The sequence below is a fragment of the Excalfactoria chinensis genome, chromosome 1, assembly GCF_039878825.1.
Source record: "Excalfactoria chinensis isolate bCotChi1 chromosome 1, bCotChi1.hap2, whole genome shotgun sequence".
In the NCBI taxonomy this organism is placed as follows: Eukaryota; Metazoa; Chordata; class Aves; order Galliformes; family Phasianidae; genus Excalfactoria; species Excalfactoria chinensis.
Genome location: NC_092825.1, coordinates 5,274,442 through 5,301,574, shown reverse-complemented (window position 1 = coordinate 5,301,574; position 27,133 = coordinate 5,274,442). Strand labels below are relative to the sequence as shown.

The 27,133-nt window shown below is 40.2% G+C and overlaps 1 protein-coding gene across 21 annotated transcripts in view; it reads right to left on the bottom strand.

Moving 5' to 3' along the window:
* CELF2 (CUGBP Elav-like family member 2) overlaps positions 1-27,133 on the bottom strand; it is a 545,978-nt gene that overhangs the window by 60,130 nt on the left and 458,715 nt on the right. For all 21 annotated transcript variants that reach the window (XM_072354469.1, XM_072354546.1, XM_072354461.1 and 18 more), the window contains 2 exons: positions 11,844-11,892; positions 2,330-2,464 (listed from right to left, as the gene is read on the bottom strand). In XM_072354469.1, the coding sequence (XP_072210570.1) occupies positions 2,330-2,464; positions 11,844-11,892 (184 nt within the window). The remainder of the gene's footprint in view (positions 1-2,329; positions 2,465-11,843; positions 11,893-27,133) is intronic.

Genomic DNA, 27,133 nt, shown 5'->3' with positions numbered 1-27,133 from the left:
CTCCCTCCACTGCAGATCTCCCTTAGCACTTCTCATTTCAGCTTTGCAATACCAACACTTTGCCTTCTCTCATGGCATGGTGGTTTTGTGAAGCTGATAAACATCTGCCTGAAAACCTGGTTGGCGCAGCTGAACTCATTTTCAAGTGTGAACATGGGTGTGTAGAAAGCAATTCGAGTTTAACAAGCCATGATGCATGAGGGCATGACAGAATATCAATTGTGATGGTGACCGAAATAAATCCGAGTGGCAGGGAGGATACAGCACTGCAGAGACTACTGGTGTGTGACCTACCTGCACTAAGATCTTCACCCTCCAGCAGGAGAGAGCAGCACATTAACTCTATGGTTATGCTGGCTGGCAGACAACAGTACTCTGCCTGGTACACTGGTGACACGGCTCAAAATCTCAGCCTCTGATTATTGTGATAGTGCTATTTATGGTAGAATAAAACTATCCTACCACCCTTACTTACACTGTTCAATTTCGTAATGATCTTTCTAAGCTTGTAGTATATCCAGTGCCTATTGAATAAAAAAAATGATGCAGTGGACTTTCTACAGATCCCAGGTGAGATCCATTGCTTTGGTGGGTGATTCCAAAGAGTCAATTAATTCTTTTGGGACTCAAGACATCTCATGCCCAGATCTATGTAATTTTAGCACTTACTTAGCACCTTTCCCAGTTGTGCCTTCCATCATCCTTTCTCTGTGCTAGTTACAAAGCAAAATAACTAAAAATCAGAACTATTTGTTTTCCCTCAGTGTAGGGTTTAGCACGTAACGACAGTGCTCAACTCCATCAGTTAACATTTACTACTGAGTCACAGGAACAAACCTCAGACCTTTATCTTGGTCTTCCCCTAGGCAAAAGCCATGATCCTGATGCTGCTCTTGCCTGAAGGGACTGCTGTATGCCAGCCCCAAAAGTTTTGGGATTGCAGTCTAATCGTATACAAATGCAAATGCAGGATTTTCTTGAGGCTACCTATTTATTGCCAGAATATCCATTCAACAAGCCCTTCAGAGATGTTATAGTATATGTTTTCACTCAGTGCTGTGAAATATACAGTAATGCACACAGCTTCCTCTGCTGAAATGTATAGGCTTTTCAAACAAGCTGGGCTGCACACAAAACCCTCTGCTTTTCAAATCTAAGCACAAATTGTTGCATGAAATAGTGAGGATTCTAGAGCCTGGAGGAAACAAGCAAATCCAGAAGAAAAAAAAAAACAAAAACAAACATACATATATATATCTACATTTCCATGCAAGATGGATCCAATTTTTTTTTTTTTTTGTGACTTTTGAAAATGTAATAAAATGCATAAACTGTGCTTTCTACATTTCTTTTATTTATTTCTACCAAAACAGAAGTGGTGATGTTCCTCACAGCTCTGCACTTGAAATTACTTGACTCCCTGTGCCACTATGTGACAGCAGCTTGTGCCACAGCTGCTTTCCCTGCTGAAGATGGGTCTATGCCCTATTCCACTCTGTACCACACGGTGCTGAGTTTGAGGAAAGGTTCACAGCCTGAGAATAATTTCAGGTCTACATACCATAGATTTAATACACAGTCTGCAACATCAGTATACATTTATTTTTCTTCTCGATATGTTTTTAGAGAGCCTGTCCAAAAGGCACTTCTGCACTCAGAAGGGGTCACCAGCTATCCAAGCCTGTGATGCACTCTATTTCCAAGGTTCAGGTCAGCTGCTTGACCACTCTCAGTGGTGCTGTGTAACACCTCTTCCCTGGTTTTTGCTTTGTGATAGAGGCACAAGCTCTACAAGCTCTTTTAACAAACTTTTGTCTAGGTAAAGCTCTCAGCTTCAAGCTAACCTCTTTGTTTCTGAGTTTCAGCAGACCTATGTTTTGCATTGTGTTATAAAAAACACAGGAATTGAGGAGATAGTGCCATAGCGTGGGCCAGTTCCCATGACCCCATATGTCTTCAACCAGTCATTTACAGTCCTTTTTTACTTTTTTTGGCCTTATGGTACAAAGCAGAAATGGGGTCAGGGAAGGATCTTTGATTCTGTGAGAGCAGAAAACGGAGGGTGTTTTCTCAGGGTGCAAAGGAACCTTTCCAGCTGACAAACAGTGCGATAACACAAGTTAATATGTTGGCACCAAGACCTTTCTGACACTGGAAATAAAAGGTGATAATTTCAGTCGCTGTGAAAAGTTCATGCGGATACCTTCATCACGTGGGACGCATTACGGTGTAACCTCTAGCTGCAGACAGCGGCTGTGCCTACCCTGACTGCGACACAGAGCTCCCAATTAGCACTTAAGGAAAGAGCCTTTACAGACTGCACACTCACCTCTGCTCAGCCCATCAGGTCCCCGAAGGATTCGGCATTCTTCTATCTGGCCAAACGGAGAAAACATCACCCTGATATCATTCTCATTACACTTCTTCGAAACCATTCCTATGAACAATTTTCTGTCTTCCACAGCTAGAAGATAAAAATAATGAATGAGCAAAGGCCATTTCATCTTTTTCCTGTGATCAATGCTTCATTACCACATCAAACCGAGCTCCAGTCATGTGAGTCTGGCTCTGTAACTGAAGACAAGTCCTAAGGCAAACACTTTATACTTACAACCTCCCTTCCCCCCCTCCAGCCCCCACCCCAAATCTCTCATTTTTCTTTCTCTGTCTCCCTTTTTTTTTAAGTGGTGGTTGCTGTTTATATAACAGATTAATTGGCTGCCTTAGTCATTCTGCATATGTCTGCTCATCACTGCTTCTAAGAGAAAAGCATCCTCTGTTAGAAAGAGTAAAAATATCTTTGCATAGATTTTAATTCAGATAAGTTCCCTCACCTCCCTCATGTATGAAAGAAATCATGACAGGGGTGAGGGTAAAGAGGGGATTGTGCGCGTAATGATACGAGCTAATGAAAAATATTCCTGAGAAATGTTTTGAGAGAGAGGCTCCTATCTTTGCTTCCAATTTCATCCAACCTAATGCATGGCACTCAAAAGGCAGACATGTAACCACTGCTCTGGAAAACGAATGCATTACGTTTTCCTGCTTTCTTCAGAATGACACCTTCCTCTCCCCTCCAAGGGGACACAAGGCATATTCTAGGACAGCACTACATCAAGGAGGCTGCACAGAGCTTTCCAAGAAGCAGCCCCCTTGATCTGTAATGGTGCTGAGTTTGCATGACAAAAAAAAAAAAACACATGAAAAAGGTGCTTTACCTGAATTATTGGTAGAATATTTTCTGTCTGTACTGTCACCCAAACCATTACAAGCTAAACTGCAGTGGCAGGACTTGCTGGTCCTCTTAATCAAACCCAAATGTACAGGTCTAAAGATTCAGAATCTTGTCAAAAATGAAATAGGTCATCAAAACTTAATGCACCCTGGAAAGACTTAAAATGTTAACACACCATCCCATCTATATTAAATCCCAAATCTAAGTGCTTATTATACAGCATATACACCAGTGCTTTCTTCTTCTCTTGAAATGGCATGTAAATCCAATTCACTGTTAATGAACAGACTGTCAGAGTTTGCAGGGATGCAAAGAAAGAAGGAAAGCTTTACTCCAGAGAGTCTGCAGTGCACTTACTTATTTCTATTATTGTGCAAATTATTTTTGTAATGAAGTATTTTCATTTCTGGGCCTACCAAAAAAAGAAAAAATAAAAATGAATCTTCCTCTGCTCCCCAACCTGTTCTCCTTGTATTAGTGTGAGTTTGTCAAATGGAAGAAACCGCAGCTGAGAAAGAAGAAACTGCATCTGTTTTCATAGGAATTTATTCGTGTTATACTTCAACACTTTAAGTGCATTTAATAATTTCAACAATAAAAGGAAGAGGTTCATGTTTATTGATCACAAGAGAGGTGTATGAAGTAATTTTTCCTTAGAATGACTGAATTTAAAAAAAATATTTGTAGCTTTTATGCAAGCAAGCATTGAGACCATGCATTTTTCAGAATTCAAAAGACCAGTCCCTACAATCTCAGCCTCTCACTCAAGAAGCCTGCAAGAAAATTGGTGTGAATTTAATACCCAGGAGAAGTTTTTTCTCAGCAGATTTCTCAAGTCTCAACATTTTCATTCACTTTACTTTGGGGTTCCACTGTCAGGTTAACCTTTTAGGAAGAGCTAACAGATGATGAATGCAACAGGATGAACCAGGTACGCGCACACCAGCAGCTGAATCACGGGGCTGCAAATAAGACATGCAGGTTGGAATCCATATATATGCATGTCTTTCTATGAAACTTTACACTCGATTCATAATACATAATTACTATTGGTAGTATAGATAATTATGTTGAGGATGGTGGAACTGAACTGGTTTGCGTGCAGCCATAGGGAGTCTCGGTACTTTGCTAGTGAGAAGGTGCTTATAAGTTGGCTGCTTAAAATGCCCATATTCACTTGACTAATCTCTTTAAGGAAGGTCCCTGGACAGCCTGGACTGAATTGAATTTTAAGGATTTCTTATACTACCAACTGAGGCCAGGCACAAACAGTGCCTTCTGTTCGGCCTTTTGGATCTCCTAACTTCTGCCTGTGTGTTTTTTAGTAGCCACATACATAAAATTTGAGTCAATTTCAGACTTGAAGTTCAGTGCAGATCTACTCAAAGAGTGACTGGATCCCAGTATTCTCCTAGAATAGCTGGACAAATATCTGCAACGTGGTCGCAAAGTAAGGAGCTGAGGGTCCTGCTTGGGTGCGAGAACAAGGAATCAAATTAAACAAATTCATAGAGACTCAGAATTAAGGAGAGATTTTTCTCCCTGCCTTACAAGCAAGAAAAAGCTGTCAGGGTGCCAAGGAGCTCCTCTTCTTTTTCCCCCTCCGAAGTAAATGGAAGGCTTTGTTTTAATTTTCCAAAGAGTAACAGACAACTAACTCCCCACCAGCCTCCTTCAGTATCACTAGTAAACCCATAAGTACACCGTTGAACTAAGACGATTTGCAGGTTTTCAGCTTCAGGGTGATTTTACAGTAAATTAAACACCCAGCTCCCGTGTATTTTACATCGCAAAAATGCAGATTTCAGAAAGAATGCTCAGAGTACAGAAAACATATTGATATGATAACGTGCCCTGCATTTGGTGCTATTAGTCAGTGCTGATCAGCACTGAAGCTTAAGAAAATTGCTATTCTGTTTTGGCCAGGGGCCCAGCATAAAAAAACATTTAAAGGGACAACTGTCAGCATCAAAATGACATGTTTTCACTCCACCTCATGGAACATCTGATATTATTAGGCTGACATAGTTTTAAACTATATATTCTCACATGGAGAAAGGAATGCTTTTTAGCTGCACATGACTGGCTGTCAGAATTTGTTTCTGCATCCTTGGTCAGCCACTTCTCTCCCCTTTCTTCCTAACAGAAATACTTCCCTGTCTTGCAGGTGTGGTGTGAGAATAAAACAGAAAAAGGATCGAAAGAAGAACGGGTCAAGTGTATTCTGAGCATGTTGCCTTGCCTGTACACATTGTGTTGCACCCATAGACTATACAATTACCTCAACATCAAGTCCATGGAAGACAGCAAAGCATGGAGATTAGAAATGTGCTACCCACTGCTGGCTGGAGAAAAGACAGCAGTTTCTGAAGCTATTTCTTCTACATTTACTCACCTAAAATTAAAGCTTCCCGTTCTAGTCTCAGCTAAAATGTGTTCATTTGCTACCAGTGTCAAGAGATCAGCTCCCCCAAAGTCTTTCTCACAGCAAGGCAGGATGTGTTGTTTCATGGGAGCCTACCATTAGCCTACCCTGAAGGGCTTTAACCCTTCAGCTGACTCCCAACCCTAACATACACATCCTCAGCTCTGGCCTTGGGGAAGGAAGGAATACTCACACACAATGATGATTTCAATAATTAAAAATCTTGAAAATAAATGCAATTTTTTTTTGCAAGCTTTTGATATCACCATATTTCTTATTCTTCTCGGAGGTCTACTTGTACCTTCTGGCTGTTTCACACCTTTCTGGTGATGTGAAGTAGATCCCACTGGCCATAGGAAGAGAGTAGGATGAGATGGCTGAGTGCTCTGCACTGATGGAGCAGAAACAGTAAGAAGGTGACAGTGAACAAGGCCTGAAGTTCCAGTTACATGAAGGTGTGAAACTGCTGAGCATTCTGAGCAAATAATTATGGGATTCATCTCTGATCCATCCAGACACACAATGAATGCAGGTCAGCTATGCTACCTCAGCAGTTAGTGTCATAAGGAGTGCTGCATCTGGGGTGGGACTCTTTTGCAGGCTTTGAGGTGAGATTCTGAATGAAGGAATCCTGTGTGACAAATGGAAGAAATCTTTTTTAAATCTAGACGAGTTCCTTTCTTAGCTCCATTAAGACTAGATCTGTGGTAACTAGCAAAGGTGTCTTGCTAATATGCTTGAAGAAAGTTATGGCAGCCATCAGAAGCTGGCAGATATAAAGTCTGCTTCTGCTCACAGGGCTACTTTCAAACCAGAGCCTCCTGCCTTTTGACAGCATTGCATTCCACTTGCAGAATAACAGCAGCTTTACTCGATTTGCTCCATTAATGAGCATTTTGCCTGAGCACACCACTCCCCATTTCAACAGTCAGTGGCTCAGTGTCTGGATGGAGATCAGTGATGAGTGGTGTCCCACCGGGGTCAGTGCTAGGACTGATGTTCTTCAATATCTTCATCAATGACGTTGACAGTGGGGTCAAGTGTACCCTCAACAAGTTTGCTGATGACATGAAGCTGTGGGGAACAGTCAACACACCAAAGGGATGGGATGCCATTCAAAGGGACCTAGCCGGGCTTGAGCAGTGGGCCCAGGTGAACCTCATGAAGTTCAACAAATCCAAATGTGAGATCTTGCACCTGGGTCAAGGCAACCCTCACTACCAACACCACCTGGGGGATGAAAGGATTGAGAGCAACCCTGCTGAAAAAGACCTGGGGGTACTGGTGGATATGAAGCTGGACGTGAGCCAGCAACGTTTCCTCAGCCCAGAAAGCCAACTGTATCCTGGGATGCATCAAAAGAAGCATGGCCAGCAGGGCAAGGGAGGTGATCCTGCCCCTCTGCTCTGTGCTGGTGAGGCTTCACCTGGAGTATGGCGTCCAGATGGGGAGTCCTCAGCACAGGAGAGTTATGGAGTTGCTGGACTGCATCCAGAGAAGGGCCACAAAAATAATCCAAGGGATGTAGCACCTCTCCTATGAGTACAGGCTGAGATCGCTGGGGCTGTTCAGCCTGGAGAAGAGAAGGCTGCAAAGTGACCTGAAAGCAGACTTTCAATACATAAATGGGAGCTACAGGAAACAAAGGGACAGACTATCTAGCAAGATCAGTGGTAACAAAACAAGTGGAAATGGCTTCAGGCTTAAAGAGGGTAGATTTAGGTTAGATATAAAGAAAAAGTCTTCTACAAAAGGGTGGTGAGGCACTTGAACAGGCTGCCTAGAGATGAGATTGATGCCCCATCCCTGGAGGCTTCCAAGGTGAGGCTGGATCAGGCCCTGGACAACCTGTTTTAACTCTGCATGTCCCTGTTCACTGCAGAGAAGTTGGACCAGATGACCTTTAAAGGTCCCTTCCTACTAAGGATTCTATGATTTCAGAGTTTGCAGCTTATATTAGATCAGTTGTGCTAACTTGGGAGAATAAAGGAACAGGGATATTTCCTGCATGGTACAAAAGAATTAAATCCTGTAATAATAATAGGAAATCTCTCCTAAGACTGCAGAAACTTTTCTTCCGCCTTAAACACCAAAAATGTTGTCCTGAAAAATCAGTTACATACCTCCTACAGCTGGTGATATGCCTGTCCATGACAGAGGGTTGGAACTAGATGATCTTTAATGTCCCTTCCAACCCAAGGCATTACATAATTCTATCCTATGATTGTACAATTCCCTTATTACACATTGTGAGGGCTTCAGTCAGTTAAAGAGCACGTTTTCCATCCAGAAGTTGGCTCTCTTTTGAGCAAATCATGAAATAGTTAATTATGTGCGAAGGGTTATAGATATATATTTTTTTCATCCAGAAGGGAAGAGGGAAAAACAGACTTTTTATCCCTACTTGTAAGCCTGTGAAAAACCCTTATGTACAATCTGTCAAAGTCACACCTGGATCTGGAGCTGCCTGCATTAATTATCAACTTTTCTATGTGTTAGTGCTAACATATGGCATTTAATTACTCCCTCCAAACTGGTGAAGTTGTGCCATGTAGAATTTCAAAATTATTTCTTCAGGTTTTCACTAATAAAATAATAAAAATAAATGATACAATCACACGATTAACTCTCTGCCTTTCTTTTCTTTCCTGCTTTCTCTTCTTTTCTTCCTTTCTTTTTTTTTTAATGACAAATTTTGTAATTTTCCCTCAAGTGTTGAAGCACTGATCCATTTGAGACTATTCTGTCTGCAGCATATGTGCCCAATAGTATTAACAGTATTCAAATTCTGATCCAAGAAACATTTAAGCATTTGCTAACTAGAAGCATGTTACTGGCCACTGACATCTAAAAGCCAAGCACGTATGTAAATTTTTTTCTCATTAGAATGCAGATATTCTTTCCTTTTTGAAAAATAAAAAATATCCTTAAGCAGCCAAGTATTGTGTGTGATTTACAGTTAAGATTAATCTATCAATAGTGGAGTCTTTGAAATCTTGAAGCCATGTTTTTCTGGTAGATATACCTTAACTGAAAGTTTGTAGGTGGGTCAAGCAATGTAAGGGCAATCAGACAAGATGTAATGGGTGACAAGCACAGGATACTCTACAAATTTAATCATCTGAAAATGTTACATTTCTCAACAAGGAAAGCCTTTTCAGAATCCTCCAGGGCAAACAAACTAATTAGATCTAAAGGAAAGTCTTTCTCCATCAACTCCACCTGCTAAAAGCTCAGTGGAACAATTAAGCTTTGCTTCATCTGCATGAGCAGAGATGACTCAGATACAAGAGCTACCATTCTCCACCTTCACTACTGAATGCAGGGAAGGAATGGGGATGACTGCACGGATCCATCAGCCACATAAATCCTACCCAGAAGAAAATACATCTTCAGGTTGCTAATAAAGTCCTAATACTGGAAAAGAACCCACACACTTAGTCAAACACGCAGAAGATGCCTGTTCTAAATTCCTCTCCCTGTTTCCATATGGTAAACTTGGCCTTTTGTGCTAAGGTGTGGGTTAATAAATTGATCTAATAAAAACAGGAACCGTGATGAGGAATGAGGGAGCATTTCCTCTTGGCACTCCTGGCCTTGGATGATCATTACAGTCTTTTTGCAAGTGATTCAGGATGTGCAGCAGGCACCTTATCACCCAGAAAATTGTTCTCTTTGAAAACCTCTGCAAGCTGAATGACGGGCACCTCCTTCTTGTCTGTGGAAATTGACCATAGCCATCTAGTCTTCCAGAAATGTGTGTGTGATCTCAGAATTGCAACAATTGTTCAACCTCTTTTGCATATCTTTCTTCAAGTTATTTGGACAAAACAATTAATTTGACCTCTCTGAAACATGAAAACACTACTTAACCTGTAAATTGCACTGGGTTCCCCCATTACGCAGAAATCAAAGTGTTCCAAGCATTCCTAAAAAGCTCGAATGCTACAGATCATGAAAACCAAGATACTTTCTTTTCCCCTTTGAACTTACCAATCTTGTTGAAGGTTTGAACTGCTATTTGGCAGATAATCTGGCAGATAATGTATCTCAGATGGATAGCCTGAAGCATATGACAAACATATGCCAAACAGGCCTCCACATCCTCCAAGATTGCAAACTCTCACCTCCTCCATGGATCCCACTCCTACGCCCTGTCCTTTTGAGAAGCTGTGCTGCTGTTCCCATCATCATAGTGTTAGATCACCGTCTGTTTCCCCAGTCAACAGAAGAGTTCATCTCCCCCAGAAAATGCCTACCAGAAGCATATATGCTCTCAGGGAGTCTAAATTTAAAAAGGTATTTGATTTGACAGTGTTGATTGTCTTTGATTTGTTGATGTGTTTTTCTTAAAATACAAAGAAGATCAAGAAAAAAAAACCAACAACAAAATTCGTGTCCCTCATGATTTTCATGCTAGAGACAGGGAGAGGTGCAAGACAATACTCTGAAGATTAATAATCCCACAGTGCAGACAGGAGTATCATGACGATAACCGTGGTCTAACAGCAGTAGCGAGGGGCTAATTTACACTGCTTTGTAAGTACAGCAGAGCAGGACAGGACTTGAACAGTTCTCCACAGTGCTTTGCTAATATGTTCAATCTTCTTTAGGAAGAAAAACATGGAATGAGCTAGTAATTCTTTTGGAGTTTACTTTGACCCATTGGCTCTTACGTTTCTAATTTGCCAAAGTACTTGAGGTGAAATCTGTTATTAAAAGAAGAATCCATAGTGATAATATATTGGTAATGGTTGGACTAGATGATCTTCTAGGTCTTTTCCAACCTGAAAAATTATGTGATTCTGTGATTCTGTAATAAGAAGCTCTGTTTTCCCTAAAGGAAAACTTTGCCCACTGTGAGTGCAATAAATATCATGGAATGAGATTTTGATTCCCACAGCAACCATCTCACTTGCTAGAGTGAGGCCTGAAAAGTTCGGTCCTCATTTGCCTCTTTTCTGAGCATTCAAGGACAGCAACTAATTGTTGCTAAAACAATTGTGGACAACTCAAGAGAGAGAACATCACTCCCTTGCATACAGATGATGGCTCCAATCTCTCATGTTTGTGGCCAGTTTTGTTTTGAAAGTTATCATATAGGACAGTTAGCATTGTGTGAAGTTTTAATTTCTTTCCAAACTTTGTAATCCTTGGAGAAGTCTGAAAATGGGATGCACTACAATTAGCACAAAAGAAGCCTTAAAAAAGCCTTGCGGAGAGATTTAGAGCCCAATCATAATTTACATTTGCAGGTATGTAGATCTCTAAGTGCACGGCTTCTGCCCTGATTACTAATTAATGAGGTGCAAAGATGCCTGTTGGAGGAACCAGCTCTGATTATGTGGGCCTTATGGGAAAAAGAAGCTCTTGCAATCTAAGGAGGCAGATGATATCTTTAACATATATTTTAGAAAATTACAGGAACAAATCAAGGGGCAAAATATACATGTATATATTTTTAAAGAATCACACACAGTCAGGCTGCGTTACCACCCGATTATCTTATTTCCTTGAATACAAACCTGGCATGTTTAACAGATTTAGTATGCTGCCTATTTTGCATGTCATATACATCCACTTAGGCAGTAACCCAGTATTCTGAATGGATATTACTGTCATTATAGCATTCATTTTACAATCGTTGAGAGGAATAAATATACACAGAGATGCAAGGTAGGTTTCCCAGTTCAGAACTAAGCATATCAGTTAAACCTAAATTTGGTTCAGATTCAGAACAGCATCATTCCATGAAAAGTAGGTCTAGGCAAATGTTTAAGGTCCATCAGCTGCTTATACTAACATTAGAATGTTTATTTTTATTTTTATTTTTTATTTTTAATCCTTTTTGATATTAAAATTTCATCTCCACCTCACCAATATCAGGTGCTTTTGGATCACTTCACTGTCAGAACACAAGTGAAAGAAGTTTGTAGCATGGTAGGCCACGACATACAGCAGATACAAAGAGAGACTGTTTTTCAGAACATTTCCTTCCTTCTTTAAAGCTGAAGATAAATGGGAGTTGAGAGCAGGTCAGCATCTTTCCTGATCTGTCAGATGTAGCAAAACAGCCTCATATAATTTTCACCACACAAGGAACAAAGCAAAAAGTCTCACAACGTTTTGTTTTCTTTAGTGAAAAGAGATCCACAATTACGTACAAATAAATTAAGCACATACCATTGGACTTTTCACTATCTGCGGGTTTCATCTGAATAGGATGATGCATCTAAAAACAAAAATGAAAAAGAGTAAGGCAGGTTGGATAGTCATAAAAATCAAGAATCATGGTTTTAATGAGGGGCTAAAAGGATACATGGTCAATATTAAACACATTGCAATGGTATAAATTCAGAATAACACCATATAATCGGCTTTTAAGAAAAAAAAATGGTAAAGGAGCATTTTATAACGAGGAAGATTAAAAAAAATAGATCATTGTGCCCACAGGACTCATATAAAACTTTTATTTGTTGTATCTAGTTTCAGAAGACCTCTAAAGTTACAGCTCTCATTACTTTATGGCATGCTTGGTTTCTGTTTTACCAGCTCTACCACTGCTGAGGCTGAGATGCAACTTCCAAGTAACTGAAGAGCTATCAAGCATTTCAAATATACTCAGAGGACTTTAGGTTGACAAATGAACTTTGCATGTAATTAAAAAAACATGTGCTGATTCTTCCAGGTTTGAAGAGGAAGAATTGTATCGCTTACAATAGCTTCCTATAGATGTTTAGTATATTTCTTTTTTTTTTTTTCTTTCTTTTTTTTTTTTTTTTTTTGGAGATTACATTATACATTCATTCATAAAGCTTCCATTGCAGCGCACTACAATTCTGTCTTCTGTTTAAAAAAAAAAAAAAAAACATGAAAAATTCTAACATTTCCTCTTTTTCTATCTTTTCCTCCATTTGTTTCCTTTATACTGTAAATGAAATCAATTCCCATGTGTAGTGTGCTGTGCTGGACAACTCATGACATCCGACCTTCACACACTTGATGTGCTGTTAGTTCCACTCTCACTGCTACATGATGCTTCCCCCCACTTTCAATTGCTGGCAGCTCCAATAGACTTTTCACCAACAGTGTTTTCAGTGACATCAACACAACAACAGCTGAGTCCTTTCTGATTCGAGGGCTATTTCTACTGGACATCGGTTATGGCTATGTGTCCAGAGTGATGGACTCATGGAAATTTTGCTATAGCCTCCCAAATACCTTCAGAATGGACCCTGCATTGTGTTTCAATGTGGGAGATGGTTAGGCTTGGAAAAAACCCAACTCTTACTTTCTTCCGCAGAGCTCTACAGAACTGCTAGTCTTTGACTGCACAAACCTTAAGGCAGTACTGGGGCTGCTGTCTTTTCTCTCTTCAGAAATTCTTTTCCATTTCACCTAAGCACGTAAAAAAATCTATGCTTCTTCTGCTTTTGTAACATCCTTCAGTGCAGTAAAGCCGAGCATTGCCTGAAAATGTCAGTGGCAATTTTGTATTTTTTATAAAAGGGTATCATGACAAACTTGATGTTGGAAAACAAAAACAGCTGAGCACGAGCATCCAGGCACTCATATCAAATGCACTTTCAAAGCGCCACAGAAAACCACATCTGCATTGCTTTTGGTGGAGTCACTTAACCTCCAGGGACATAGTTGCTGGATTCTTTAGTAAACATAAAATATTGCTGTGAATATCTCTGTAAGATTTATTCAAAATCCATAATGCTCTCTGCCCCTACAAATCAACGTATTCCTCGTGCTGCTTGCAAAATTCTCTACTGTGCCCTAAGGAAAAAGACAAAGCCACAAGGTTGATGTAGTCACCAGGATGCATAAATTTGCTTCAATTTTAGCAGTTCTGCTCTCCTTGAATCATTTGTTTCCCAAACGGACTTAAATAGCCCTGCACTTGTCTGCCACCAGTCTTATTTGATCTAATTTATAGAAAAAAAGGGAACTCAGATTGTACTCTAGTTTTAACTAGTGCTTAACATTTATCCTGGCATCAGCAATACGCGGAGCACTGCAGGAGACCTTAAATTCATGGAATGTGATGCACTATGTCCACTGAGAAAACAAAAGCTGCAGGGAAGGAAGGTACCACTTGCTGCAGTGAGCCCATTGCTGGAACATTTCTGCAGAACCACGGAAAGTTGAAGAAATCAAGGAAATAAAATGGAGTTGTTCAGATGCATGTAAGAAGATGCAATTAAGAGCAACAAATAAATAAAAAATGAGGTAGTCAGACACGCCTCCTGATACTGGAGGCTCAGAAGGATGTAGGATAATTTCCAGTGACTACTAGAAACGTCACTTCTTTGTTCACTGTAAATTTGGGAATATGAAAGGTACAGAAAAGAAATCCACCCAAATCCAGGCCTTAGATAGAATCTGTCACTCTGCATACCTGCATCTTATGCCCCTAAGCAGACAGACTTCAGAGAAATGCAATTTTAACAATGCTAACAATCTTTTGCTTTTCAAACCACCTGAACTGGAGGTCTTTGGGCCAAATTCATGTGCACGGGTTATTCCCGCAGTACCACGGTTACCAGCATTACCTGGCAAACACAGTGACCACATCATAAATTATCCTCTTCTGTTTTGCATAATTACTTCAAGTTCATTAAATCAGTAAGCTGATACATTTGCAAGGAAAGAAGTAAGATTTAACAAGATGTTTCAACTGGACACTGACTTGATTTCAGAGGTTCCTGCTGAAAACCCATGGTCCAAATTCTCACCAGTAAGCCTATGTCAGGAGGAATGCCACTGTGCTTAACAGAATTATAGCAGTGCAAAACTAATAAAAGATTCAGGTCAGGCCTGAAGGGTTTAAACCGCAGAATACCCATGGTAAAATGGATGCGATACACAAACATGGCTTCAGTCAAGAAGAAGGTGGAAAAATATGTTACTGACAGTTTGATAACATGAGAGGGCTCATGTTGAAGCTTGTTTAACCCTGACCATCACCAATTGATATATTAACAACCTTTAACACTAGATTCAATAAAACATGCCATTTATAACCTGAAATGGGTTTTACAGAGTCACTGGTTCGCATCTCATTATTGAACTCATTGCTGACCTCTAGAGACAAGTGCCGTGACAATACATATTATAAGCACTCTACCCATAAAATATTTAAAAGTAGGTGTTGAGAAAAGAAAAAAGAAAAGGGAGAAAAAGAAAAAAGGAGAAGAGAAAATGAGGAAAGGAAAGGAAAGGAAAGGAAAGGAAAGGAAAGGAAAGGAAAGGAAAGGAAAGGAAAGGAAAGGAAAGGAAAGGAAAGGAAAGGAAAGGAAAGGAAAGGAAAGGAAAGGAAAGGAAAGGAAAGGAAAGGAAAGGAAAGGAAAGGAAAGGAAAGGAAAGGAAAGGAAAGGAAAGGAAAGGAAAGGAAAGGAAAGGAAAGGAAATGGAAGGGAGGGAGGGAAAAGAATCACAAGGTGTGCAGTGAGTAAGAAAATTAAAGGGGCAGAAACAATGGCTAAAAGAGTACTATTCTTTCACTCTACATTGAGCAAAAGAGAAAATAATCTGCGTGTTTTATATCTTGCTTGTATAACTGTAGGCTATAAAATAATAAAATAGCTGTGCCTTCTCAGCCCCTCCAAAAGATTATAGATGATATAAACCTGTTTCAAATTAGATGCCACCCACTAGAATCATGTCATCTTCTGAAATGAAGGATTTCATGTCTTATCAGAAAGCTGTTATTGTAGCTATACATCTCAAAGCTGTACACTTATGGATCTCAAGGTAAGTGATTTCTCAGTGTGTCATGTTTTCATAAAAAATAATAATAATAATAATAAAAATATCCAAAAACCCAAAACCAACAGGAAATGTTTATTCCTGTGCTTGAAGAAAGCTTTGCTTATAAAAATACAGTATGTGAGAATGCATACTTGCAATTAGCAAATAGGGAAAAGTGAGAAAACTAACTGCAGCAAATATACATTAACATCTTCAGGAACTCAGACCCATCAATGGAAGAGAAAAGCACAGCTCTCAGGCAAACTCTTTCCAGGAGTGACCAGCTTCCCCAGAAAGCACTGTGCATGGGGCTATCGCATCCCAGCTGGAGAACAGGCTGCAAGGAATAATTCCTCCTTGGCAACACATTAGAGAGCTCTACTGGATGCATTCGAACACCCAGTAACAGCACAGCCCAGCTTTCCTCAGCCCTGTTTCAAAACAGAGTGGGCAGATGCCTTGGCTAAGCCTGGCAGTGCCTTGATGAAGCACGAGCAGTGAGAGGCTCCATGTGAGGCTGGTGCAGTAATGGAGGTCATGCAAAGCCCAAGGCCATGCATATCACCACTGCTGCATGGACTCACCCCAATCTGGGGTGTTGGTGTGGTTCACAGGGTAACCAAAAATGGAAAGGGAAAGAAAAAGTTGTAAAACATGAAATCTTGATAGGAAAAAAACACCTGAAATTCACCCAGTGGCTATGTCCAGTACAGCAGCTGAACCAATCTATGGCCTACAACTACAATTGAGGACTTTTACATACTCTTTTTCCATCTCTTTCTGCATACATATCACTGTACGTAAATGTAAATTCATTAGAGAAAAAACCCACAACAGAGCAAAACAAAAACCAGAAGAAGGCATGGATCCTCTCCAGCTTCAGAGCCTCACCATCATCTTTTCAACAACAATAATGCTACCTATTTGCATTCTTGTCAAAATCATGTGACATCTGCACGGGAGGAAACAAGCCAGCTAAGAGCCTATTTCTGGCAAAAATATTGCAAGGAAATTAGATTAACCTGGGTGGAATTCTATCTGGGAATTTGGAGTCTGTCGTGGTGATTAAGTCATCATTTCTGTCAGATTACTCTAATCGGCTGTCAAATATGATTCCACAACCCCATCTGTAACTTGGCATCCTCGTTATTCAGCCGATGTTACCTTCTGTATACAAAACAAACACCAAACAAGGAGGTGTGTGCAGCCTAGCATTTAGCAGAGTCATTAGCTGTGATTACTATTGTGTGCTTTCACGTTGCACAACAACATCAGCTTACAGCTCATTTTATTTATTCAGAGGATGTTGGGAATCAGGTGCAATCTTAAGCACCAAGCTCTTGGGGTGAGTTGGGAAGAATTCTCTGCCCAGGAAGGCCATCACTGGCAACGACTGAGCCATAACCATCTTACCAGAGATCGCCTAAATCTCATTTTCCAGTTGTCAATATGCTTAGTGGAAGAATGGGCACCTGCTTTCCACTCATTTTCTAAGGGGAAATGGGCACTCAGATGTTCTAGGCAGGCCAAAGGCTCCCTGTGAACAGCACTTGATGTGAGACAAGTGAGGTTTGTAGGATGAGGAAGTCAACACTTTAAATTATCTGCAGTTGGTGTAACGAGAGGTATTTTGCTATTTATGTGAGTATGGCTGTCTTACACAGGACGGTGATGATTTAAGATCGGGAAATACCTTTAAGTGAAATAAAAGGAGCAGACGGGCTCGGTTTGCTGCAGCTGTGTTGACACTGAAATTTCAGTACCCTCAGCACCTCAGAAAATCTGGCCATGTAATTAGACTATGAAAAATCAGTATTTTACGATCCATTACAACAACACCTTCATGCATGATTAGCGCACCTATTAGCAGATTTGATTCTCTATTCCTGCCACTGCAGACTGCACAGGCCAGCTCGCTTGCATCATTCCAGATGCCTCAAGAGAAGAAAAGCCCAGATCAAGAAAGGACTCTGAAGGAACATAAACCTGCCTGCGCCTTTACCAGTGCCTCAGCACTTCATTCAGTTATCATGACCTAAAAGTTGTTTGAACATCAAAGGAACCTAGAGAGTATATGGGGAGGTTGCCATCCACAGCTCCATACTGGAGTTGTCTTACATTTCCTCTTGTCACCCTTCTACAATCCCTTAAAGTGGCCTGCAGATTTATGGAGCACTCAGCCCTTTTCAGACCTGTCCCCTTCTCTCTTCTCTGTTATCTGCTATGGCTGTATGTGTCTAGCTGTGCCCTAGCTCAGTTTGTCCTTTACCTGCCACAGTCACGGACCACATCACAGACCACAAACACAACAGAAGCTCAACCTTCTACCTAGCTGAGGGTAAATTTGAGGTACTTGAATGATTTAACTCAAACTATACAACCTACAATAGAATTAAATGATGACAACTTGCATGCATCTTGCCATTTCTAGCACTTAGGGACTTGATTCTTGCTGCCATCAATCACTGTTGGAGCCAAAGGGGATTTTCTTCACATTTTACACATCTCAGAATTAAAGAATGATAGGAGAGATTGGAGGAGAGAGATGTCAGACCTTCACAGGACCCTAATATTCTTTCTGGGGAAGAATAATATTCTTCTTGGGGAAAGAATAAGAAATATATGGACTTTTTGGAACCAGTAGGAAAATGAATGCTAAAGTATATAATAAGGAGCATCAGAGACAAGCTAAGGGCACAGGGAAAGAAAAGTGACTGAAGAGGCACCAGCACTGAAGAGGATGGGAAAACTCTAGGCTAGAAATGAGTACAAAAACTTCTCCAGGTTGATCCAATTAGTGCAGACAGCTGAATTAGACCAATAATGCAAGGAAACTGAGAAGGCTCATCTCTACCTGCCACTTTCCTGAACACCTTCATTAAATCTGGAGGTCAGAAAGGAAAGTACAAACCTACCAAAAAACTGAGGGAAAAAAGAAAAACAGTTCACAAGCACCAGAGAATTAAATAATTTCCAGCGTTTTTGTCTTTCTTGATTATCATGTGCAGACACCTTGGCCTCCCAGCCCCCATTTCAGCTCTTGGCTCCCACGTTTCTCAGCAGGATCCTTTCGGAGGAATTCTTCATCATATTTCTCGTATCACTTTAACAGAAACTTGTTTTGCTTTTTTAAAGCCTTGTGACTCACAAGTAATACAAGTTTCCCAGAAGTGAAAGAGGTGTATTTTCCTATCACGGAGAACTGTTTAGAATGACTTCTCTAGGGTCAAACTAACTTGAATTACACAGTCAATATCTGCCTACAGCTTCAGGGGTTTCTCCAGGAACTGGGGACAGTCTCTTAGGCCAAATAAATTCTACTGAATAAAAGAGGCAAGGGACTGCTCTCTGGCTCTTAAGAGAAGTGGTGTGACACAGCTTGCATTTGCACAGCTATAACTCTCCTTTCTCTCCAAGTAGGATGTTCTTGTCCACACTGCCTGCTGGGAACAGTGCCCAACCCACATTATCCTCCCAGACATGCCCACATATTGGGTGTGAAACTGTTAACTGGCATTGAGACCAATGTAGAGACAGACTCTGTATTCCCAGTACCATTTTATATCATTTGCCTTAGTTTATTCAAGTGTAGAAGGAGTTTAGATGTGCATTCTTCATCATATACAGTCTGACAAACAAATGCAAAGCAGCAGATGTAACTACCTGAGTGAAGGCATAGCTTGAAGATTGTTTGCTGTCATTCTTTCATGAATTCCAATTTAAGGGATTTAAATCTTGTTAGGTATTTATAAGATTTTAGTCATAGAAGAATGTGGTCTCCTAGCCTACTGTCAGACATACATATATATGTGTTTTTAGAGAGAAGGAGAAAGAGAGGGAGGAAATTAGGGATGAAGAGAAGCAAGAGAAAATGAATATTGCTATTGGGTGCCAAATATAGTTCATGAGGTAATGCATAACATCATTATTTTCTGCTCAGAGCACAGAAACAAGCATATAGCTTGCTTAAAACAAGTTGTTCCTTTTCCAGGAGAACAGTGAAACTGCTGAAATTCAATAACTTTTGGAAGCTTTCCAAGCCAGTCATTTGCATCCAACCACATTCCATTTTTTACATTCAAGTTAAACTGCACATTAGCTCGAGTAGAAAATAATGCTACACTTTAAAATAATAATATTCCAACAATTATTTCCACAGTCACCTCCATATCCTGCTGCTGCTGCTCTTCCCTTAAGCTTACTAATTGGCCTGTAACACTGTCTTCTTTAAAAACTGTAACCACAGACAGAAATGAATAAGTTGTCAATCTTAGAAGTGACAACTTAACTTGGTGCAAGTAACTACTGTTGTTCAGTTAGCAGTTCTAATCCATTTATTTAATTCCTTTATTTCTTACCACCCACACAAATGGCAACAATTCCAGGACACATGCAAGCCAAGTGGAATGGAGATAAAGAAGAGGAGGTACGACAAAAATTCTCTCCTCAAAATCACATGCAAACCAAAGTGATTAACTATCTTTTCTTCAAACAAATGAGCCTTTACAGAACCTATTCATTCCTAAAAATAGACATTAAGTGGGATTCTACATCTTGTTTGGAATAATGCCCTGGGGATATTTTGCATCATCCATGCTTAAAAAGCAAACCCATTAAACATCTGAGCAAAACACCAGATATTATTTTAACAGCAAGAGTTATCCATCTCATCTGCAGCAGCAATAACTTTTGTTGACATTTTGCCAATTGAAGTTTGCATGCCAGCATTCTTTTTTTTTTTTTTCCCTTTGCATTAAAACGATAAGGCATGAGAACATAACAAAGTGCTTCCACGACATTATTTGACTGGGTTTTAACACTGATCCAAGGAAACTGTGAGAAGCCAAATTACTGTCCATGTTTCGGAGCAGGAAAGGAAGCACAGCAAAGCAGTGATTTGCCTGGAGCCATGCAGCGTGGTTTGGTGTGTGGACTAGAGTGAAGGGAAGCAGCCATGCTGGCCTCACAGCAGCAGAGCCTGAGTTCCTCACGCTCTAATTGATATTTCCTCCTAACACAACTGTGAGGTGCTTACTGCTGCTACCTCTTTCTAGCAGAAAGGAAGATGATGGGGGAAGAAAAAGGCAGAGAGGCTGTATATGATTCATTTAGAGTTATTCTGTGATGAAAGTTAAATATCTCAAAACAAAATCTTGTAGTTTTATGACCAAGTGTACGTAAGGTAGTGATGAGCAGGTGTAATTTATGCAAGTGTATTATTTTTACATTACTACTCCCTAGATATTCTGTCCAAGAAGTAACAGAAGATCCTGAAGAAATATTCCAGGATAGCTGGGAGAACCACACATCAACCAAGCCTTCACAGTTTGGAGATCTGAGCTAATAACTAATGCTGCCTTGCACTGCATTGTGCAGATTTATCCAGTATGACTTAAGATGTCAGGACTCAGTTCCCAGAATGACATGAGTCTTAAAGTCAATGTCTCACTGGACATGACTCAAATGTTCTGCAGTCATACTTTCTTCCATTTTCCTAATCCAGGTTTTGGCATGTCTTCCAGAAGCCAACAGGAGGCTGGGACTTAAAAGGAAGTATTTTTCCTTAAAATGTAAAACAAACACACCTCCGCTCCTCAGTATTAGTATTTGGAAGACAGAACCAAAGCAAAGCCAAAACATGGTACCTATTAGCTCATCACCTTCCAGCCTCTGAATGAGAATGAAACAGAGGCCACTCAGATGGGAAAGCAGCACGGCAGAAGCTTCTGCTTACTTGAGTGGTCTGGAGAGGCACATTTCACTTCTCTTTCCCTAGCACAAGTCAAATCCTCTGCTTAGGATGTACTGGTTCCTATTGCTCAGGGACATTTGCTCTTTGCAGTTATGACTTCAGTAACTTCGAAGACTCAAGATGATGTTGCCACAGGCTTTCAATTTCAGCTTTCCAAATTTTCATCTTACAAAACCTTTCCTGTTGCTGAATTGGAACCTTTAAGCAGCTCAGGCTATGAACACCATTTAGGGTGCTAACGTTTGAGTCTGGTCCACACGAAGACTCACTCTTTCCAAATAAGTCTCTCTGATTCCACATAAACATCCAGAATGACATTCAGAAAATCATCAAGAAAACAAAACAATCCTCTTCCCTCTTCTCCTTTCCCCTCAAAAACACAATCCCAAACGAAGCTGAAATGAAATAGGTTCTCTTTCAGGCTACTGATGACCACGTGGAAACTAAGTTTAAATGAAAGGTTGTTAAAAACATGCTGTATCTTTTGTAAAGCAAAACACAAACTCAGCTGTGACTGAGAGCATGGCTACCAGGATATTAAATGCTTGTTTTGCAGAAGTGTTATTTTAAGATTTATGCTGCTCTGTACTTCATGTGTACTGCCTCCTCTATGAACTATGCTCTGGGAAAACACCATGTGATTATGCTCAGCAATATCCTCTACCTTTGCCAAGACGAAATTCAGGAAATAACCCTTTAAAGGGAATGACCAGCAACAGAAAAGCTTCAGAAAAGCAAGAAAGCAAAGCCAGGGGCTCCACCACTTCTTTCACAACGTTATCTCATCTCCAGTTAGGTTCTCAATTTTTGGCTTTCATTCAACAGGAGAGAAATCAACTTTTACAGCTCCCCCAGTTTCACATCAGAGATTTTTCTGTTCATTTAAAAAGTGTATCTTCAGCTTGACTCCTTCTGCAGCATATAAGGTCACCTTGATCCAACAACGCACTTGGTCTCTTCTTCTGATAGAAACTAGAGTCTATTATTTGGCATAAAACTCAAATTCTAGGCTATGGGACTTTTTATGTAAAGCTTTTTTAAAATTCTTGCTGGAAAGCTTTCATATTTGCAGTACAATGTAACAGCAAGAATATCTTATAGTTAAAAAGTGTGATTGAGGTAGGTCTAAAATAAGCCCCCAAAGGATCCAAATTATAACATCTATTGAAATACTACCTTTTAATTTAGAGCAAAGAGGACAATTTATAGAAAGAGTTGGCACCAATGATGCGGTGCTGCTGCAGTTTTGATTTAGAGGTATTTGAATTAGCTCAGGGTAGTTCTGGGTCCAGAATACATTTCTGTATTCACAGCTCCCACTTCTCCAGCACTCACAGCCCATTGGTCACATTTCTCCCTGTTACCAAACGCAAACTAATACAGAATTCTTCAAAGGTCACCTATGGGCTCCAAACTACTCGTCTATTTAAATGTTGTGGAAAACAACCAAAACATTCAGGTAGAAAAGCAATTTTGAATGAAGATGTCAAAAATCCTGCTCTCCTGACTGAGATCAGCTGGGTAAATAGTGCAGCTTTATTGTTAAACCAGTGGAGCCATAATATTTTATGCCAAATGAGGACATGGCTCATAAATTCTATTTAAGTTGTCCATGAGCTGAAGTTACAGGAATTTTCCACAACTCTCCAGTATCAGCATCCAAATAAAAGCTGTCAATGTTATGCCAATACTCCGCAGTGGTGAAATAATCTGGCTGTGGAGAATGACTGAAAGAGATAGCTCAATATTTTATCCACATATAAAAACAGAACGTTACTGCAGTCTCCAGCTGCAAGGACACACACCGTCCATGTGAAAAAAAATAATGAATATGTATATATATATGTGTATATACATACAAACAGCAGTAAGGACACTCTGCCAAGTAACAATGTCATTTTGAACCATTCTTTGCGTGAACTCATTCCCTCCAATTTCTCAGCACCTACATACATAATGTATTTTGCTTGTGCTTTGTTTGGAGTAAAGACAACATTTTTTACCAATATTAAACAGACGCTACGTACTCATACAGCTAATCCTAAGGAATTATAATGTATTTAAATATTTCTTTCAATATGTGCTTGGGAAGTTAAAAAATTAAATGGGCAACATTAGCAGAAACATATATTTTTGAAGAATGAGTCAGTTCCAGCTGGCTGTGCTATTTGGACAGAGCTGTGATTAAGTTTTCATTAGTAAAAGGGACAGTATCAGGAACAATAAGTCCAAAATCAACCTGCCTCCACCCATCTGTAAAGTTCTATATTAGCACTTCACCCTGAATATGAACCTTCATGTATTTTTCCAGAGGCTGGGCCCTTGACTGCCTTGAAAAAAATCCCACCATCACGCTTCATTTAGTGACTATAAATGCCAGCATGTGAAAAGCTGTCTTCCCTTACTTGTTCTTCATATTGCTTTCCAATTCATTTAGAAGTTTTCTCTGCATTATGCCCCAGGAGTAACATCTTCATGCACAAATTGCCTAAAGGTCAAAGAAATCTCTTTGCAGAGATGGCTTCAGGTGGAACAGCTGGAGTCCAAGGAGAGCTATCAGGAAGGTCCTCTGGTAAAACCAATGGAGCTAAAAGCTCTCTCATCATTCATCCTACTTGCTCCAGAGGCTGTGTTTTGAGCTACTGGGAATACTGAACTCCCAGTTCCCGAGTCTACTCTATTTCTTCTGAACTGGGCTAATTCAGCCCATGTGCTGTTGCGACTTGATGAAATAGCAGAAGGCAATGAAAGCAGAGGGGAAGATGGCATGGATGAAAAAGGGAAATATTCACCAAGTCACACCCTCTATTTTTGGTTCTCATGTCAACAGGGAGGAAGACAAGTGTCAGACACGAGGGCTGTTAGCGATCATGCCCCTTCTAAACTGGGATCAATCTGTGTTTTCTTTGCAAAATAGATGGGGCCACTAGAGGCAAGGGACATGCTTGCTTGAGCAGCCCAACAGAGCCCTCCAGACATGAGCATATAAGCACAGCAATTAAACTGACTGTAGTTCTTACTTAGTAATTGCTTTCTTTGATTAATCGTACATTTTTTGTACAAACAGGAGGACACTACATCAAGACAAGCATAGCAATTTCTTTCGCTTCTTAGCAATTGTAGAAATTAGAAATGAAAAAATCCAGTAACTCATCAGAAATGACTTAATGCCAGTATAGGATTATTGCCTATCGTATATTTTCTAATTTTTTCCTACTCCAAACGCCTCTAAGGACTGGGATTTAACTTTGTTTCCTTTAGAAGATTATTCTAATTGGAGAGATATGGCTTTTCCTGATACTTGATCTAAGTTTTATTTTACCTCTTATGACTGTAAATCCTCAATTCTATGTACAATCAAAAATAATTCCCATTTGTCACTGGCATTTGGGCAGTACAAACACTTGGCCCTGGAGGAAATAAATGTGCCGAAACATCCACACTGCTGGGGATGCTTGGCAACATACTCCCGCAACAGCATTTATCCTCTCTGTTTTTCTTGCAGTATTTGAAATGAACATACTGTATAATAACACAGCACATTTTCCTCTAAGGTATTGTCACGAATTGGCCACAAAATAGTATTAGTCGCTGTCTGGTGGATACTTGCTCAAGTGATGGTCTAGAACACAAACCACATTCAATCATCGGAGCCATTCACAGCTGAATGGAAATACAAAGGTATCACGTACCTCCAGTCTCGACAGGAGGCTGTAATCCCATGGAGAGCTGCTGGCAGCAGTAAGGAACACTAGAGTGTTTTGTTTATTTTCACGGTGGCATTACAAGCTTCACTTATGGAGGTACCTGCCTTTCAGTTCTTAGTTAAAAACTAATCTTACTCTCTGATTAGTGTCTTATTTTCCCCAGTCTTATTTTTTACAACTCAGTATGCTCTCTATCTTGAAATCAATGATAAGGCTCTATTCATACTTAAAAAAAAATCGTTACAGACTTCCAATTATTCCTTTTAAACATGAACTCCTTTTCTTTCTTTCTATTCCATTCTCCCCCTCCCCCCCCCTCAGTGTTTCTCCTTCAGAAGTGAAAATTTCCATTCACAGCAACAGATTCTTGTAAGGGTTGCAAGTGGAACTGGGCAAGCGTTCCTAGCATGAATGACAGAGGCAATGTATTCATGAGATTCCCTGATACATTGCAAATTCCATTTGCAAAGAAGCAAAGTTGCTTATTCTAACCCTCGCTTGCATATCCTGCCCCCTCCTGTGCTGAGAGATAGCCCATCTCTGAGCTACAATAGGGCGAGAGCCAGGATTGACTGCAGACTGCTTTAATGCCACTCTTAATGACAACTTGTGAAGATTAGGAAGTTGTCAGAATCAGATATCAGCAAAAGCTCCAGCTTGCTTTGTGAAGTCAGTCTGAATTAATTAATGGGTATCTTTCCTTTGATATCACTTTGATATTTGGCTGCAGCTGGATAAAAATCAGCCACAAAGGAAACCACATTTTGTTTACCGCTGCTTTAAGACTCTGTTTAGTCCAATGTTTTTTTCTTTTGCAGTTTTTGCCTTTTTAACTTTACTGGCACAATGCAACAGAAGGAGGCTTTTGTGCATAGACGGAGTTATGGCGGCATGTTTTTCAGTGACTGTTCCTCTCTGCTTCTAAAGATATTCAGGCTATATTCTAAAAGCAAAGCCATTACTGATTTCAGCAAAGCTGCAAATAAAAAGATGCACTGTTCCAAAAGTAAGCCAAACTTTAGCCTTGTCCACTCCTGTACTGCTTTCCAGTTAAAAGCTATATAACATATAATGATATTTTCTCTCTGCTTCAGAGGGTACCAATAGCTCAATGCTATTTCAGACTGGCAGTCTGAAATACAGGCTTTGCAATCGGGGCAGTCTCCTTCTGAACTTTTGAAGGTATGAATTCACAGCACATTTCAGTGACCATGAAGGTTCTGGATGTCCACCACAACAAACGTATGAACATGTCTGCACAGCAAAAAGGTGCCTGCGCCCCAAAGAATTCCTGAATGCTTTCTAGAATGGAAAAGTAGAGAGGATTGCTCTGCACACCGCAGAGTAACAGCAGACAAAGCAGTGGCTCTCCCATCTGAGGTGATGATGATTTATTTAGGAGAATGAGCTAAGTATCAATTATCCTTCTGGATCTGCAAAGAGTATTTTTAATTAGGCAGAATTTAATTGCCCAAAGTAAGCTTTGAGCAGGAGGTTCAGTCAAGCCATCCATTTTCAGTTGGTTTTTCAGCAAGTATTATAGGATTTTTAATGACCACAAAGAAGACAAAACTCATGTTTTCCCTCTAATCCCATGTTTGGCACATACAAAAGCACAGTGCATCTAAACTGTATGGTTCATTACCCAACTGAGATGGGGAAAAACTAGGTAAGGATGCCTCAGCTCCTGGCACCACCACAGGAACACAAGCACAAAATGAGACATTTCAACCCTCTGATGGCAATGCATGGAGCTACAGGGCACACTGCACAGGTTTTAGAAAGAAGCAGCACAGCGCACAGGATTGGACACAACACCAGAAAGGATGCTGAACAGTCTCTCTGTTATAAGCATGCCATGAAGCTCTGGCTCTTTAGTCATAACATAACTCAGTTCCACGGACACCAAATATTGCTATTGAGGCAGGTAAATGGCATCCAAGGGCATCTCTAATGATGTTACTTCCTGACGCCTGCAACATTGTTTATGATTTGCCTTTCTAATTTCATTGCTGTAGGAGCAGTCAGACAGCTAGGAAGACTCCCTGAACTATTTTTTCATTACAAAGACAACTTTAATAGCTTGTGTCATGGTGCTAATGAGGCTGACTGAAGCACCTGTACTTTCTGTTCTGGATAACAGAAAACAGCTAACACTAGCAGGAGGATAAATTGCTTCTTAAGAAAGTGCCTGGGCTATTATCCCTAGCTAAGCATCCCACCTAAATCTTGGTGAGCTTTGCAATGGCCTCTCA